This window comes from Diadema antillarum, unplaced genomic scaffold (assembly GCF_040938485.1).
Source record: "Diadema antillarum isolate AM-2024a unplaced genomic scaffold, OU_Dant_1.0 scf00000039, whole genome shotgun sequence".
NCBI classification, from domain to species: Eukaryota; Metazoa; Echinodermata; class Echinoidea; order Diadematoida; family Diadematidae; genus Diadema; species Diadema antillarum.
The window spans coordinates 1,431,233-1,449,232 of record NW_027270928.1 but is presented as its reverse complement, the minus strand read 5'-3'; the positions used below and the strand labels follow the sequence as shown (position 1 = coordinate 1,449,232).

The following is an 18,000-nucleotide window of genomic DNA, read 5'->3' as shown; positions in this document are numbered from 1 at the left end:
TGAAGTTAACTAGTGTTCTCTTGCACGTAAAGAGTGAAAGTAGGAGTAGTATGAGATGCTTAGCAATATTTTAGAACAGTTTTTACTTGTTTTTGACTAATCCTGGGGGGGGGGGGGTAAACTGCCAGCTTTTTTTACATACATACTTGTACCAGCATGTGAATCATCCAAAATGTCCATATCCAGACATAGAGGTCTGTGGGACTTCTCTCTCATCAGTGTCACGAGGGGCTTACGACGTTAATGTCACTGGGCACGCTTTCCGCAGGTTTGGGAGTCTGTGAGGTGTGACTGCTGCCACCTGGTTCCTCTGACGCATCCATCTCACTGGTCATAGATTGTGATCCTACTGTTTCAGAGGTCCTCGAGAGCTGCGCACTGGCTTCTGAGGAGTTACTAGTACCTTGGAGTCCCACTGCCCCTTCGAGCATAAACCAGGATGCCGGTGTTCCGGAGTTCATCACTGGCAAATCAGTCTCTGTAATGTCACTGCCATCACTTGGTCCTGCTGAAGCATCTCTCTCGCTGCTCATTGACCCCGTTTCTAGGGTTTCAGACATTCCTGGTGGCCATGTTCTAATTGGTATGGAGGGGGCTAGACGTGGACCCAGTCTTTCCTCTTCCTCCTCATCCTCATCATCATCCTGCCCCTGGAGGGCACAGCCTGTCCCTGTGCCAGGCTCTACCTCTTGGTACACTCCACCCAAATCTGATCCACTACTGGCCTGTGTGCGAGGATGATTTGGCCCACCATGCAAAAGCCCCTCTCCCAAGGGCAACAAGACTCTCGGGGACTGGAGATGGAATCTGCGATGACCGTAATGAACATCCAGCGGCGCATCTTGGGGCGACTGAGAGGGCGGTGCTGACGAAGTGCTTTGTGCAGGGTTTTGTGGAGTCGTGCCACTACAGGCATCCCCGCCAGGGCCAACACAATGAAACGCCATTGGAAATCTGCTGGTGGAAGGAGCAGTGTCACTATCTCCTCCAGCAGTATGTGAAGGTCCAGTATAGTGTCCAGTATCTATGGCACGGGGTAATCCTGTGACAGCCCTGGGCATTGATGGACTGGTCTGCGAACCTAAACTTTGCTGTGAACCTTGATCAGGAAATGACATGTTGGATCTGTGACCGATGGTGACAGAAGAATGGGGATCACTTGCGGTACTCGCTGAGCTCCTGACTCTGTGGACGGGCCTGCTATATGCATTCCTTGAACTTGACTGGCCACCTCTCTCATCTTCTTCCATGCTAAAGCAGTGATCCAGTGACAGCTTCCTCTGTGCACTGGAGACACGAAATTGCTCATTCAGCGCACCAGAAATCGTGCTGGTCCCTTGTTCGCTTGTTTCATCCCTGGCACATGAAGAAGCACCCTCCGGCTGCATTGCAGAGTCCCCACTTGCAGGGACACCACCTGGCCCGTGGGAGGTCCCGGCTGTACAGCCAGTTGAAGTCTGGGCAACATTTGTGAGAGCATCATCCCTGCCAGATGAGGTCCTTCGACCTCCATTATCCCTGCCATCTGGCCTGCCCGCATTTGCCATGAGACCACCACTCCGAAGAGCCTCGCTGATGTCACTACGGCGCTCGCCTATTCTCTCTCTCCCAGCCACGTGCCCTGCATTCCCAAAGTCTGTCTGGGTTCCTGTGTTCTGGACGACATTGTTCCCCGTCTGGGTGGCTTGGGCCCGCCTCTCTGGAACAGCACCGGACCTCGGTGGATCTCCCGTCGTCCCAGTGCTCTGCGAGTTTGACAGGCGCACAGGCACCATGCCCAACTCACTGTAGCTACGACGACGCTCTACCATGTCAAGAGGACGAGAGGTCGGCTCCTGCTCTGCTGCTCTGACATTCAACGGGGGTTTTCTTTCATTCGCAGCTGGTTCGTCTTCATTGTCCAACCTGTGTTTGATGTAAAGCATAAATCCAAGCATGAATCAGCTAAAAGATGTGCACAAGAGATTCTAGCTATATTCTTGCTAGGTCATGTATTTCTTTCGTCCCTAGCTCCTTGGCAAGGTACTTTATTCTCATTGCCTCGACCTTCAGAGAGGACTGGAAGCTGAACTGGAATCATTCTGTTGTTGTTATTTTTTTTTAATTAGTCATCTAAACATGGGAATTGCTTATTCTTGAGCAATTCAAACTTTGTGCAAACTTCATTGTTCTTCAGAGTTTTGGACTATCTTATCAAACAGCCAAGATGTCATTTCCTCAATTTGAAGAAAAGTCTACAATTTGTTTATGTTCTTGGTCACGTGACACAACTCTTTCTCTATTTCCTTGAAATATCTGACAAATTATACTTTCTTTGTTTTCAGGATACAGTATCAGAACATGTTTCAAACATTCTTCAGAGGAAAAGCGAAACATGTTAAAGACATTTCATGTAAAACACACAAAAAATTGGATATATTTTAGCATGGCTTTAATGCCATTGGTTCCACAATATCTCGCTCATAAGCATTTAAGTGCATACTTCTTGACTGTGGAAAAAAAACACACATAACAAAACAAAATAAACATCCCAACATACAATATTGAATGGGCTCCTCCCAAAACTCACTGTGGTGTGCAGAGGCAGAGGTCTCCCCGGTTAGTACCGTAGACCAGCCCTGCCCCCGGCCGCGGGATCCAGCTGGCGATGTTGACGCTGACAACGAGCCTCTGCTGGTGGTCCAGGGGATGGATGATGCGGTTGATGAAGGTCATTGAGTCCTCGCCCGCCTCTGGCTTCTGGAGCTGGTACACCTCAGCCATCAACTGTCAAGGAGTGACGTGACAACTTAACATCATTTTGAATTAGTGAAGATGAATGGACTGCTGGATGGATAGAGAGATAGATAGGTAGACGGGCATCCGACAGCTCTTATATCAAACCACTGCTCTTAAAATATATTTATCTTTCAATCTGCACTTCTGTCCACAAATCTCCATTTGTCTATATATGTACATGTACCTACCTCTCAATTTATCCCTTAAAAATTTATTGCCTATCTTTCTACCTGTCTATCAGTCAAACTGTCTAATGGTACCTATCCATTTTCATTTACCTATCTATTCATCTATTATCTAATCTATCTACCTAGGTATCAATCTAGGAAATTACTTAGTTTCTCACAACTATCTATATATATCCATCTATTCATCTATCTACGTACTTATCTCTCTATGTATTCATCTACCTTTCAATTAATCTATGTACATATGAAAATATATATCACTATACACGTGTAGCTATCTATCTATCTACCTACCTTCATATCAATCGATATATATCTACTCCAGCTTACCCCATGGAACATCTGCCAATGAAGGCGACGTGCGGCCAAACCAACCAGGATGTAGTTACCAGTGGGAGACAGGTTGACAGTGACAGCATTAGGACCTGGAAATCAAGTCAGTTTGACCGAGGCAAGAATGAGGAAAGAAGGTTTGCAAAGGATACAATTACAGACAGAGTGAATAATTCCTAGTTTGGTGTATATGTGCTGGTGTCAATTATAGCACCAGCTCATTAACCCATTCTATGTGTGAACCTGGTGGCCCGTGTATTCCTAGTTTGGTGTATGTGCTGGTGTCAATTATAGCACCAGCTCATTAACCCATTCTATGTGTGAACCTGGTGGCCTGTGTATTAACTGTACAGGGATTTCAGAATTCAGTATGGAACGGGTTAACAATTGCTGTGCTTTACTTTCCTATTGCCACACATGCTGAAGAGCATTCTTTGCTGACTGGTACAGATGTCTGGAGGCTAACTATAAATAAATAGAGATTAACTAATCCCAGGCCTCGAATTAACCGATGGCCACCGACGGCCATGGCCGTCGGTGCCCCTCTCGTTGGCCGCAATGCCCTTTTTTCCTTGATCAAAGTTACGGCCAAAAACAATGTGCCCTTTTTCTTGTGGCAGTGGTGCCCTTTTAGAATGAAAGTTATTATTTATGACGTATATAGTATGCCCTTTCTCAAAGTCTACTCAAATATCATACCTTCAGTTCACTCGCGTCCCAATATATCTGATTCAAACTCAAAGTATCTTTCCGAGATATGAGACGACGTGTACGTACATGTGTCTACACCCAACCGGCTTTTACCGTCCCGACTGCCTAGCCTCCGCAGCGCAGCGGCCATAGAGTTACTAGCTAGGCAGCGGCGGGCCGGAGCAAGTGGTCGCAAGCCATGCTAAAAAATGCCAGGCCTGTCGGACGGCTGCGAGCATTGCCATCTCTCTCGCTCTGCATTCATGCCTGGCTCCGCCCGACGCGACCTGCGCGCGCCAACGCCGCATGCTCAAAGCAAGAGCGGCGTGTGCGTTGAGAACGTACTGTATTGCAGAACCTACATCGTATTGCGCATGGCCTACTGCCTAACGTCGTCTGCTGCGGAGAGATCTTATGCGTGCGTGCGCTGCTGGAGTGTAGCAGCACGGTCGATAGCATACAGCTCTATGGGGCATTCACATCACGTATAAACACCCAACATGCCCTTTCCAATGTGGCCTTGGTGCCCCTCTGACTGACCTAAGTGCCCTGGCCTCTTGGAAAAAGTGCCCTTTTCTAAATGGCCTTGCCCCTCCAAAATCCTATTTCGAGGCCTGTAATCCCCCTGATCCCTATTGTGTCTCTATGGCCTTCCTGCTGGACAGCGGCGCACTGATACACGTTACTGGACTTACTCTAGATACAACTTTGTCAATTTTTGGATGGGTTACTGAATACTAATGGAGGAGCTTGGCAGGTCAAGGTGCACAGGCACAAATGAAGGATTATGGCATTACCTCACAAATCTTCACTAAAATATTCTTTTTCTTTATACATGACATGATATATCAAAAACAAACACACGATCACATCCCTTGCAGCAAATCATTTCATAGTTGTAATAACACAGTAATTCCAACTTTCAAGGGGGTGTGGGGTGAGAACTGTTGATTTATTGACAGAAAAAAAATCTTATATAATATCTTGTGAACAATGATGGTAACAAATTTGAATCCCGATGGAATCCCATTTTCTTTGCTCATTTTTCCACTAATAAATTTGATAATTGACAGAAAAAATAACTGAAAATGTAAATGATGGGACTGATAAACACAAAGTCCTTGTATACCTTCAGACCATTTCAAGTGAACCATAAATCACATTGTTTGAAAACAGTGTGAAGAAATTCTCTCCCTGGTGACTTGCAATGGACCAAAAAAATGACTAAAAAAATGACCAACCAATGCACCCTACGCATACCCAATCTACAGTAATTTTCGCACATTTCGCGCTCCTTCTGGTTAGCGCAAATTCTAGAACCTGCGAAAATATCTTCACAGTTTTCTCTGCACATTTTGAATGGATGGACAGTTTGGGGCAGCACAAATTCAAGAACCCGCGAATGTCTTTGAGCCGCTCGGCACGAATAATTTAATCACGCAAAAATATTGACATTTACAATATGCAAATTAATAACTATGATGTTTTACTCACCAAAGCTTTTTGTGAAGAGAACGTCGCCGAGATTGTGTTTCTCCAGCGAACAGACCGCCAGGATACCGTGGTCTGGGAACCCCATGTGACTTGGGATGAACGCAGCCAGCCGGCGATCCTGCGAAATGTCCACGCTGGCGTCGTTGTGGATCTTGCATTCAGCGACAATCACGTTGCTCTGGGCTAGAATATGGCAGTCAATCAGAAGTATAGCATAATGTAGAATCTCTGAACTTTTCCAGATCATGACTCATTTATCTTCTGAAGTCACCTGCTGTTGAGACGCACACAGCAGGTCTCCAAACATGCACAAAACCCATTGGCCCGAATTCATGAAGGTGGTACAAATGAAACCATGGTTTAAACCATGGACAAAAACCATGGAGCGGCAAGTGTCACATGGAATATTTCGTTACGAAATCAGTCATTTCGTCTATGAAATGATTATTTTGTAACGAAATTACAACATTATGTAACTAGATGAACATTTCGTCCAGGAAATTATAATTTTGTTAACGAAACGGTCATTTTGTCAACGAAATGACCAATTTCGTAATGAAATATTCCATGCCACACTTGGCGCTCCATGGTTTTTGTCCATGGTTTAAACCATGGTTTCATTTGTACCACCTTCGTGAATTCGGGCCATTGAGGACAAGCTGATTTTGCTATAACACCTTTACACGTGTTCCCCATAGATACCTGTGCAAGTATGCTCAGGACTAGTCTTAAATGGGTTAAAGGGGATGGCTAGTAACTGATCAGTGGGAATCAGTGGGAATGCTGGGGGATGATTGTTCCAATCCTTGTGGGATTCATTTAAGAGTACGTTATATATCTATTGTTGTGTGAAAATTATTTGCTTCAGAATGGTCTCATATTCAAGTAATGTGCAGTTGAATGTTTCCAGGTTAGCATGCCTGTACAGTGACGGGGCGATCGTTAATGGGCCGTTAACGATCGCCCCGTCACTGTACAAGCATGCTAACCTGGGCCCTGTTTCATAAAGCTGTTCGTAAAGTTATGAATGACTTAAGAACGGCTGGTGATCAGCTCTGATGTGCTATACTTATCAGAATTTCAATAATTAAGCACAAGAACTGATAACCAGTCGTTCGTAAGTCATTCCTAACTTTACGAACAGCTTTATGAAACAGGGCTGGAAGCATTAAACTGCACATTACTTGAATATGACACCATTCTGAAGCAAATAATTTTCACACAACAATAGATATATAATGTACTCTTAAATGAATCCCACAAGGATTGGGACAATCATCCCCCAGCATTCCCATTGATTCCCACTGATCAGTTTACTAGCCATCCCCTTTAAGGTCTTGAGTTGTTCCATATAGTTATCGCGGAGATAACTTTCTGTGAAATGTAATGTACCTGTATCTCAGTAGGGAGTCTATAGTTCCAAAATTGGGAAGGTTTTTGAATTCTTTGGTCAGAATTTGAATTTTTGAAGGGCAGAATCAGCGAAGGACTGCCCAGCTCTGACATCTGCAAATTTCAGATGTGCTGGTGTATCAGTTTGACTGATCTTGACTCCATCTCTCTCTCTCTCTCTCTCTCTCTATCTATCTATCTTTCCATCTATCTATCTTTCTATCTATCACTCCTGTTTAATAGACCAATGACAAATTGCATTTATAAAGGGAGAGTGTGAACAGGGATCTTGGCCATTTCACACAAGTTTTTGTTCACACAGGCACTCCTGCTGAGAGCAGTCATATGTTGTGAATGTGAATGGGGCCAAATTCTTAGCTCAAGCACTCACCATCCGAGATGTCCGGTAGAACGTAATCAGAGATGTCCCACCACTGCAGCCGGTGCGTTCTGTTGCTGATGTTATTAGCCAGTGCCATCTGTCCGCTTCCCGCCAGGGCATCTGATTTTTTATTTTCCAGGAAATCACATGGTAACAATTTGGAGTCAACAAATCTCATTTTGGAACGAAATTTAGAGGATTTAAAGGCTAATCACTAGACTACTGTATGCTAAATCTTTCAACTAACAGATAAGGTAATTCCCTTAACTTCTGTACATGGAACATCCCATTTCTGTACACAAGGGGTTAAAATAATGACTCACTTAATTTCATCAAGGGCTGCCCATACTGTAAAACATGATATATTCGCGGCACGAAATTTTTGCGAATTGGAGCCAACGGCCTTTTTTGTGGCATGAAATTTTTGCGAATTGCTACTAGCATTCAATGCATGTAGTATAGACAAGATATTTCGTGTGCATTTTAATTTCGCGAATCTTGGCGCTCGCGAAATTCGCGAAATTAAAATGCACGCGAACATTCCTCGTTTTAAAGTATTCACAAATCAAAATCTGTGAGGTCTCATGGAGCTAACCAGGGAGATACGTGTGTGTTTCAATCATCTCAATAGATCATTATTACTATTCTATCATCAGATCTGGGAGGCCTTTATCAATGGCAAAAGCTGAAACTTTCATGTTCTTAATACTATTGGCTCAGTGAGGCAACATTCCCTTACTGTGTTTTTAATTTTGTGGATGGTAACAATTGTGAGAGAACTTCAAACAACTCACCACTGCCACAGCAGTAGTTTAGGGCTTTTACAGCACATGAATTCACAAGTAACTAGTCCACATTACAAAGGCAAATTCACTCATACTACAGAACTAGCAACCTTGATGAAAACTACAAAAAAATCACAGTAATTCCCCTGCATAAAATTTTTAAAGTACCATAATCTCAAATGATTGCATTTCAAACTTTAAACTGTACCTAGCCTCTTGCTAACTTTGATTAGCGTGTTAACAATGTACATGCTGTAAATATGAAATTGAGTCAAATTTTGTAGGGATGACTCAATACAAACAAAACAATCATTCAGGCATTACAAATTTTGCTTCAAGACTGTTGTACAGTGTACATGTACACGCAACACCCAATGTCCTTACACATGCAAGTACATATGAGCAGATACAAGGAGTAGTAAGATTAGAGACGTACGGGCAATGGCCCTGTTGATCGCATAGTGCACGTAGGGAGAGGGGGGCTGTGTGTTGTCGAACAAGCTGGTGCTGTAGTGGCTGTGTAAGACGCGCCGTCTGCCCAGAAGAGAGTCAAAGAAATGAGTATTAGGTCAGACATGACATTGATAAAACAGATATAGACTGCTTTTCTGGGGCATTGTTGATACTACCTATTGCTGTGAAGGATCTCAACACCACGCTATGACCAGAGGAGTTTGCTCCTATGGTCATAGCGTGGAGATGAGATCTTGAGGAATAGTGTATTTTCAAAAATGTGGCTCGTTGCAACAAAAACATATCAATAGAGATACTACATTCCACATTCAAAATAAAAAAAAAAATTATAAAAAAATGAAAGAAACTCTATAACCTTTGACCTTACGCAGTCACTAAAGTATTGGTATATATATATGTGACCCGCTACAACAAAATGGTCCTAAAGTCGCGCACGGTCGAAGCCGTGAAAATTGAGTTTGAAGTCAGAGCATCAAAATTGGTCAAAACTTACGATTTTCTGAATTTGACATATTATTAGAGTCTGACATGTCTTCTATCATCTGTCGAAATTTTGAAGCAAAATGATGGAAGGAAAGACTAAAAAATAGCGTTTTTCTGGGCCATGTTTTTTTGGCGTTTCAACGAAGCAGAAACTGGTTCCAAAATTTGGATTGAGCGCCACAGATAGGCTCCGCCCCTAACAATGACCAGAGCAATCTCATTGATCAGTTTGCTGCTTGCCGCTAACCGAAGCGTGAAGCTCGCACACTGCCCAGTCGGCTGGTGCGTGCTGGCGGGGTGCGCTATGCCCAGCCACTTCTCCTGGCCTCCTGGTCACTGATTGGTCGGTGAGGAGACCGTCGACGCTGTGTTTGAATGAACATTTTGGGGGTTGCTAGGGCTTACCTTCTATTGTCCGGAGGTGAATACTGACTTGCGTGTCCCTTCATCGTGATTGCGTCGCAAGGAGAACTTTTAGGGTGCTTTTCTCGAAACAGTGATTTCCTGACGTCTCGACATGCTCTTTTTCAAACATCAATATCTCCGCAGCCGATTATTTTTATAAGATGTGTTATATATCAATTTAAAGCAGAAAGATTAGGGAATTGTGTCATGCCATTTTCAAATAATCGACCTCGCCCGACTTTAGGATCATTTTGTTGTAGCGGGTCACATATATATATATATATATATACAGTTGGCAGCAAAATTATTCAACCCCTCTCTCGCATTTTGGACACTCTGGTAAGCATTTGTAATAAACTATCTTTCACCACTAGTATATGATTTTGTATTTGTAAATGTAATGCAAGGGGGTTGAATAATTCTGCTGCCAACTGTATGTATATATTGTGGAAATTCAATGTTTCCCTAGACAGGTGACCTCTGCTTTCTTTTTATGATATACTGTAAAACATGATATTTATGGGCCCATGAAATTTTTGCAAATTGGAATCAACGGCCTTTTTCACAGCATGTAATTTTTGTGAAGTGCCTCTGCCATTCACTGCATATAGAGTAGTTGTGGAAATTCAATGTTTCCCTAGACAGGTGACCTCTGCTTTCTTTTTATTGTCCCCGCCGAACGAGTTCGAGCAGGGGACTATGAAACGGGCTCCGTACGTGTGTGTGTCCGTGTGTCCGTCCGTCCGTCCGTGTGTCCGTGTGTGTGTCCGTGTGTGCGTCCGTGTGTGCGTCCGTGTGTGATCAAAATCTTCAATTTGCTACTTCTCTGTCATTTATGAGCCAATTTTGATTCTGTTTGCTTTATATGATAGCACTACATGGGAGCTTTGAAACTTCTACACAGAATTTCAGTCGTGACCTTTGACCTTGACCTTTGACCTATATTGTACATTTTGCTACAAAATGCTACTCCTTCGCCATTTCTAACCCGATTTCGATTCCGTTTGCTTTACGTGATGGCACTAGGTGAGGGCTTCAAAACTTCTACACAGAATTTTGACCTTTGACTTCTTTGACCTTTGACCTTGATTTTTGACCTGTCTTGTACATTTGGCTACAAAATGCTACTCCTTCGCCATTTCTAACCCGATTTCGATTCCGTTTGCTTTATGTGATTGCACTAGGTGAGGGCTTCAAAACTTCTACACAGAATTTTGACCTTTGACTTCTTTGACCTTTGACCTTGACCTTTGACCTATATTGTACATTTTGCTACAAAATGCTACTCCTTCGCCATTTCTAACCCGATTTCGATTCCATTTGCTTTAAGTGATGGCACTAGGTGAGGGCTTCAAAACTTCTACACAGAATTTTGACCTTTGACTTCTTTGACCTTTGACCTTGATTTTTGACCTGTATTGTACATTTGGCTACAAAATGCTACTCCTTCGCCATTTCTAACCCGATTTCGATTCCGTTTGCTTTATGTGATGGCACTAGGTGAGGGCTTCAAAACTTCTACACAGAATTTTGACCTTTGACTTCTTTGACCTTTGACCTTGATTTTTTGACCTATATTGTACATTTGGCTACAAAATGCTACTCCTTCGCCATTTCTAACCGGATTTCGATTCCGTTTGCTTTATGTGATGGCACTAGGTGAGGGCTTCAAAACTTCTACACAGAATTTTGACCTTTGACTTCTTTGACCTTTGACCTTGATTTTTTTACCTATATTGTACATTTTGCTACAAAATGCTACTCCTTCGCCATTTCTAACCTGATTTCGAATCCATTTGCTTTATGTGATGGCACTAGGTGAGGGCTTCAACACTTCTACACAGAATTTTGACCTTTGACTTCTTTGACCTTTGACCTTGATTTTTTGACCTGTATTGTACATTTTGCTACAAAATGCTACTCCTTCGCCATTTCTAACCCGATTTCAATTCCGTTTGCTTTATGTGATGGCACTAGGTGAGGGCTTCAACACTTCTACACAGAATTTTGACCTTTGACTTCTTTGACCTTTGACCTTGATTTTTTGACCTGTACTGTACATTTTGTTACAAAATGCTACTTCCGGCGGGGACATATATTACGCACCGCGTAATTTCTACTTTTCCTTGTGATATACTGTAAAACATGATATTTATGGGCCCATGAAATTTTTGCAAATTGGAATCAACGGCCTTTTTCACAGCATGTAATTTTTGTGAAGTGCCTCTGCCATTCACTGCATATAGAGTAGACAAGAACTTTTGTGTGCATTTTTATATTGCAAATCTTGGCTCTTGCACAATTCACAAAATTGAAATGCATGCCAAGATTCCTTGTTTTACAGCAGTGTGTACTGATCCTGAAAGTTATTCCAATTCAGACAAGAATTCCATGAAACACACAGCATTACATCTGTATTCAATGTATAAGGGTACAAGCTGTAGGTAAATGCCCATGCATACATTGTATACATTTGCAACACATGCATACGCTGCAAATGCGTGTGTGAACATAGGTACATACCTCAGTGCTGTTCTGTGGAAGCCAAATCTTGATGGTCGCCTCCTCCTCAGTCCCTCCCCACTCTGACCGTCTTCCTCCCCCTGTCTCGATAATGGTTGATCCCCACTGCTGCTGCTGCTGCTGCTGGAGCCGTACCTGTGCCCCGGAATGTTCAATTGTGCCTGGCGGGAGTGCCTAGAGAGCTGAGGGACTCGACGGCGCCGGGGCCCCTCCGGTAATGCAGGCCCAATGCTGTCCTCCCCTTCTCTGGATAATGGGTGGTCCATGGAGAGACCCTGGGTGAACCTGCGGTTGGAATTGCCCATGGTGCTCGAGAACAAACGTCTGGATAGCTGGGCTAGAGGGAGAGAAACCATGAAAACAAGTCTCTCATACTGTTTTGAAATAATTACCAGTTGTGACTGAAAGTGGGTCAGACCAACCATCCAACCAATGAATCAATCAATAAAATCAATACCATAATAATGTATAATGATATAAATGCACACTTCAATGAAAACATAAACAAATAGATCACTAACTAATAAAATAAATGAGTAAAACTGAAAGAAAGAATGAGATAACATGTTAGCAAACACATCAATCAAACATTTAAAAATCATGTGACATCAACTGACCTTGATACCTAGCCATACTCCTGCCTCTGGCTGACTGGGCGTGGCTGCGTGCTGTGACAAGATGAGTCCCACTCGGCTCTACCCCTTGAGAGCTCTGAGACTGTCTCGCAGAGACTGGGCCATCAGAGGTGCTGTACATCCTAGCACGGCTGCGCGAAGCGCCGCCGGTCCTGTGCACCATCACCGCTACCCGCACATCTCCTTCCACCTCCACCATCGCCTGATCCTCTCTTCCGGACGAACCCGAGTCCTCCCCTCGCGCGGGATCAGAGTCATCCGAAGGGATGTTGATTTCTTGGGGAGTCTCGTTCTGCGGGCTTGTGGACTCTGCCACAACGGGCGGGGGCCTGCTAAGGGCGAACTCGTTGCCGACATTCTGCGACATCTGCGAGACGCTATTGGTGGGCTGGCTCCACACCAGGTTGGCAAGGTTTGAGAGCGACTCCACCGAGTGGCGCCGGTGCTCCCGTGACCCGCCTCGAGTCCTGCTCCGTCCGGGGTGAGCCCCCTCTTGGGAGGACATGCTGTATCGTGTAGAATATCTGAGTCCTGGCGGGGCAAAGTCTGCAGGGTAGCTGGGCGTGCTGCTGGGACCTGGATTGGCGGTGGAGGAGACAATGTCAAACCCCCTTTGGTGACGACTCCTCAAGGCATTCAGAGTGACGGATGCAGCATACTCCCTCGCTTGTTCCAAGGTATCCATGGATTCAGGAGAAATCGGCCTCGGGGAGGGGTCTTCTCTGAGGACCAGAGAGAATAGGAAGAATGAATATCATATAAGAAGATTTAAAAAAAGCATAATAGGAATAAATTGCTACGATACCTATGACAACAGATATTGTATAAGGCCAAGAATTGCATAAAGGAATAGACTGTTATATCTTCAACTTCCGTTCACTTGTAGATAAAGAAGATGAGAGACCAACACTATTCCAGTAACTGTGATGACTACCAGCACATGACACCATGATAGCGAAGATGAAGATGTTGACAAGGTTGAGAAGATAGAGAAGGAGATGGAGGTGGAAGATGAGGAGGGACATACTTACTCCTGGCGGCTAGGCTGGGCTTGGATGACATCCCGCGGTATGGCGGGTTCAGGGATCGAGGGAACCGGGTAGGTGTCTGGTTCCAGGGGCTCCGGGTCGCTTTCCTCCGAGCCCTGATTGGAGGAGTCCTGGGTACTAATGGGGTTCAAAGGTCAACATCAGCATCACTGACAATTCTAAGCACGATTCACAATAAAGCAATTACGCTTTTCAAAATCAGGACTGTTCTCACAAGATTTGATAATCCTTACAACTATATGCACAAGTTAGAGCCTTGTTGAGTTAATGTTTGAAGACACTGACAGTGGAATATTTCACCCTGGATAACTCTTCTGGAGCCATCCCCACAATCATTTAATTTTGAAAGTTACATTAAGATTCATACTACATAGAACATTGTTAATGCTTGCATAGCAAACAAATTTTGTAAATTTCAGTAAATTCATTAATTAATTCACTAAATTTTAAAAGTTACAAGAACTTTAATACTACATTGAACATTGTCAATGTTTGCACAAGAATCAAAACTTGTAATGCATACAGTGTAACAAACACTGCATACAAACATGATGATGCCTTGAAATAGCAAGACAGAAGAAGCACTAGATGACCAACCCTGTACTTTTTTTTTGAAAGACTTACTTTGACTAATAATCACATGCATGGATTTCATTTTCACAAAGTTTGTTAATACCATCATCAACCTAATACACAGATTGCGATAACTATTCCTGACTTTATAGAAGCCCAAGGCTCCTTCAAGAGAAAATTTGGCACTTTTTCATGTTCTGTCTTGAAATCAACTTTTGCTTCCAAAATTATCAATCTTCTAAAACCATCACAATTGCATTTTTCAGAAGTACTGGTAACTAAAACTTGCCTCCATTTCTCTGTATGTGTGTTTAACGAATATCACTGTTTTTTTTCTGTTTTTTTTAAAGGACTTACTTTTCATCGCTGTTGCTTGTGTCCTGCTGATCATACTCTGGGATCAAATTAGCGATGCCAGTTAGCAGGTAGTGACCCTGTGAATCAAACCTCACCAATCTGTTTCAATCAAATAAAAAAAAAACAGGAACAACAATTGTTAGAATTTCAATGCAGTTGCAGAGAGAAAACATCCCCCCCCCCCCCCGAAAAAAAAAAATGAATTCATGAAATGCAGAATACTAATAATACACAGTAATGTCCCAGAATATATTTTTTCTCTCTCTCTCCACCCACCATAATCATAGGGAATATGATACACAGAATCGAGTAGACCAAACAAATATCCAAAGTGGTATTAAGGATATATCATCTAACTGTGGCTCTAAACAGTACACCCTTAAATTTGAAGCATTTCAGTGCACAGACTCTAGTTTGCATACATTGCCCATTGTTATGTCATACACGTCTTGAGTAAGCTTTGCGTTGGCCAGAAACAACTATTTTTATTTGCAATAAAGGTATGCCTTAAATTCAAGTATGTTTTGTAAAATAGTCTACTGCACTTCCAATACATCATGCTTGTGTACTGTAAAAAGGAGATATGTTTTGTGTCAGTCCACTGTGTTAATACTTCATGGATTCATATCAATATGGATGTTTTTATAGTGACTTCAGCTCTCTCTTATTTCCTTTCTAGAGTTTGATTTCAAAGTAAGGGTTTGAATCACATGAAAGGCATGAATATCATCCACAGCTTGCAGAAATAAAATGAAATGAAAAAAGATATAACAACAAACAGAAGAGGTAAAATAAGGGGGTTGATGCTCCATTTACCCCTACCTCACAGTTTCTTTGTCACTGCTGGTCTGTACACTGGTGAACGGACTCGGCTCGTTCCAGTCCCACAGGAAAATCTGATTGTTGGTGGCGACGGCGAGCAGGCGATCCCGAGGGTGAAAGGAGAGGGAGGTGATAGTGGTGCGGCCGGGGGAGCACCAAACCTCGCTGCTACCCTGGATGACGTAAGAAATCAGCATGATTAAGCCGTTGAGGACGGTTTGATTTTGCTACAACACACATTTCCCATAGATGCTTGCCCGAGTATACTCGGGACTCGTCCTCAACGGATTAAGAGAACTTCTCCTTTTCTTTAACATTATAAGCATTCAGATCATCTCAACCCCCTTCTTCTTTTCCAAGTGAAATATCTGCCTCTTGTTTTGAAAAGAATTGTCATGCTTTCTTGCAAAATGTGCACCTTGCTAGATGGATTCAACCCTCCCACACTGTAGAGATATTTGGAATAATGTTAACATATGAACTTTGCGCAACATGGACAAATTCATGACAAAGAAAGATACAGTTGTATCACTGTAACTGTAATTCTTGTAGTGCACTACATGTGGGGGTCTAAAAACACTAATTCATCATGTTACTATGACAATCCTTGGTGTTACAACTTTCTGAATCTACATCTATAACAATAATTAGAATAAAACATCACATTTTTCTCTTGCAATATTGATATCTAGAGTGACTAGAAAGGATATATTTCACTCAAATGAAAAATGTAATACACAACAATCCATAGATTTGGAGGAATTGGACATCTCCATTCATGTGACTATTGTTTGTCTGTTGATCTTTTTTTCCCTCCATCATTCTACACTAGGGGCCTTTTTGTCACTCAAAAAAACTGTATTCTTTTTTATCTTTCTTTTTGCACTTCGTTGCATCTTTTGCCTTCAATAACAGAAGTCCAGCACCACCTGCTGTCAATTACTATCCCTAGCTCTCCTTTAAAAGACCATGCGCTCTACCCACTACAGACAGTGGGCATACCAAGATACCGGTACCTGTAAATCCCAGACACGAACTTCCCCTCCCAGGCAGCCGGAAGCCAAGACTTCTGTGGAGGAGGGGTGGAAGGCAATGGTCCAGGGGGTGCGCGGGTGGCCCGCCAGGGTCTGGATGCAGTCCCCGGAGCGCACCTCCCAGACGTAGATCTGGTGGTTGCCGTGGGTGGAGGCCATGAGGGCGCTGTCATGGCTGAATCTGACGAGGAACGTGGAGCGCACATTGGCGGATAGACTCAGGGGCTACACGAGATGGAGACACAATTCACAATATGCAGACATTATGAGGAGGGATTCTGGGGAATTCTGCAAAACTTTTAGCTGCTGCTATGTTTATAGATAGTAAATTGATAGTTAAATGCACACCGTCTGTTGACGTTGTGATTCACTAAATTGCTTTCGACCAAAGATCGGATGCTCAGTTTCAATCAAATTCATCATGGTTTTTGCACGCGTGTCGTTAAAATATTTCTGTTATTAGAATAAGTGTTAAGTTCTCCTTTCAGGGTGGGGTTGATCGTTGAGCGTTGAACCATGATTGGTGGGCCTGGCCCCGGCCCGGGCCTGATGCTAAACAAGCGCGACTAACACAAATATTAGCACTATGGGACTACGGCAAAGCAGACTCTGTTTTATACTCGATACTCACGGTGATTTTCGACGAATACTTCGCGCTGATAAAATCTGCATAATTGCCGAGGATACCCTGGGCACTAGATGATCTTCCGGTCCCGATCTCTCTTCTTCGTATACCTCTGAACACATTGTTGGTACCCTTTTTCATTTCAGATGCTACGGTAAGTAACTCCGCTCCGCTACTACGTTTTACACCTGTAGTACGTCGTCGTCGTCGTAGCGTGCGCGTCTCTGTACATACGTTGTGAATATCTCAACGGTTTTCTCTCGTCGATCCATTCGCATGCCCTTGTAACCACAGAACTGTACACGCCTAGCTGCGTGATCTGAGAGTGCAGCCCCACCTGCTCCTATATTGATCCACCTGCTGAGTGGCGCCCCAGAACCACCAGGGAGGTGAGCGTCTCACCTCCCTGGAACCACTAAACTAAACCAACTACCAGCATTTCGAATGGTACAAATAAATGTTTGTTTGTTTGTCTGTCTTTTTATAACTACGAAAACAATTTGAAGCGCCCACTGCTGCCAAACACTGTGCCGAGGCATTTCGTGCCCAGTTTGATTGATTAAAAGGCCTAATAAGTCTGAATTGTTCCCTAACTTTACCCTTTAAAAACAGGACGCTGGAAAAGTTGGCGCCTTATTCTTCGTGTAGAGGGATCGTTAGTTTTGGTCGAAACCTGAATTCAGGCTTCTAACATTTTTTGATAAGATAGTGAGAGACATTTTAAGAAATATGAAAGAGAATGTAATTCCATGAGGAATTCAATGTTTATTTGATGAAAATTGGTTTTGAAATGGCTGAGATATTCAAAACAGATAGCGATTCTATTAAAGTGTGGGACCCATCTTTTATTACGATTGCTTTGTTTTACTTTATTTTTTTGGATGTTTCAGTCATTCCAAACCCGATTTTGATCACATAAACTTTGAATTCCTCTTAAAATGGTAAGCTCTTTACTATTTCATAAGTGTTTTCTTGGTA

At 43.1% G+C, this 18,000-nt stretch overlaps 1 protein-coding gene across 1 annotated transcript; it reads right to left on the bottom strand.

Annotated features, from left to right (window-relative positions):
- Positions 1–221: 221 nt before the first annotated feature.
- Positions 222–17,163, bottom strand: LOC139710937 (activating molecule in BECN1-regulated autophagy protein 1A-like). Its single transcript, XM_071622865.1, has 13 exons — positions 17,029–17,163; positions 16,380–16,622; positions 15,364–15,536; positions 14,542–14,640; positions 13,601–13,728; positions 12,545–13,282; positions 11,928–12,264; positions 8,479–8,576; positions 7,267–7,377; positions 5,484–5,666; positions 3,297–3,391; positions 2,570–2,766; positions 222–1,905 (listed from the first exon to the last, which is right to left on the bottom strand). Exons 1-13 carry the CDS (start codon positions 17,161–17,163, stop codon positions 222–224), a joined length of 4,221 nt encoding a protein of 1,406 aa, XP_071478966.1.
- Positions 17,164–18,000: the final 837 nt, after the last annotated feature.

Bases quoted from the DNA above. Each gene is read 5' to 3' on its own strand.
- LOC139710937 (XM_071622865.1), bottom strand. From the start codon at position 17,163: ATGAAAAAGGGTACCAACAATGTGTTCAGAGGTATACGAAGAAGAGAG. The intron at 14,641-15,363 runs GTAGGGGTAAAT...TGATTGAAACAG, and splicing joins AGTGACAAAGAAACTGTGAG to ATTGGTGAGGTTTGATTCAC. The intron at 3,392-5,483 runs GTGAGTAAAACA...CTTGATTTCCAG, and splicing joins TCTCTTCACAAAAAGCTTTG to GTCCTAATGCTGTCACTGTC.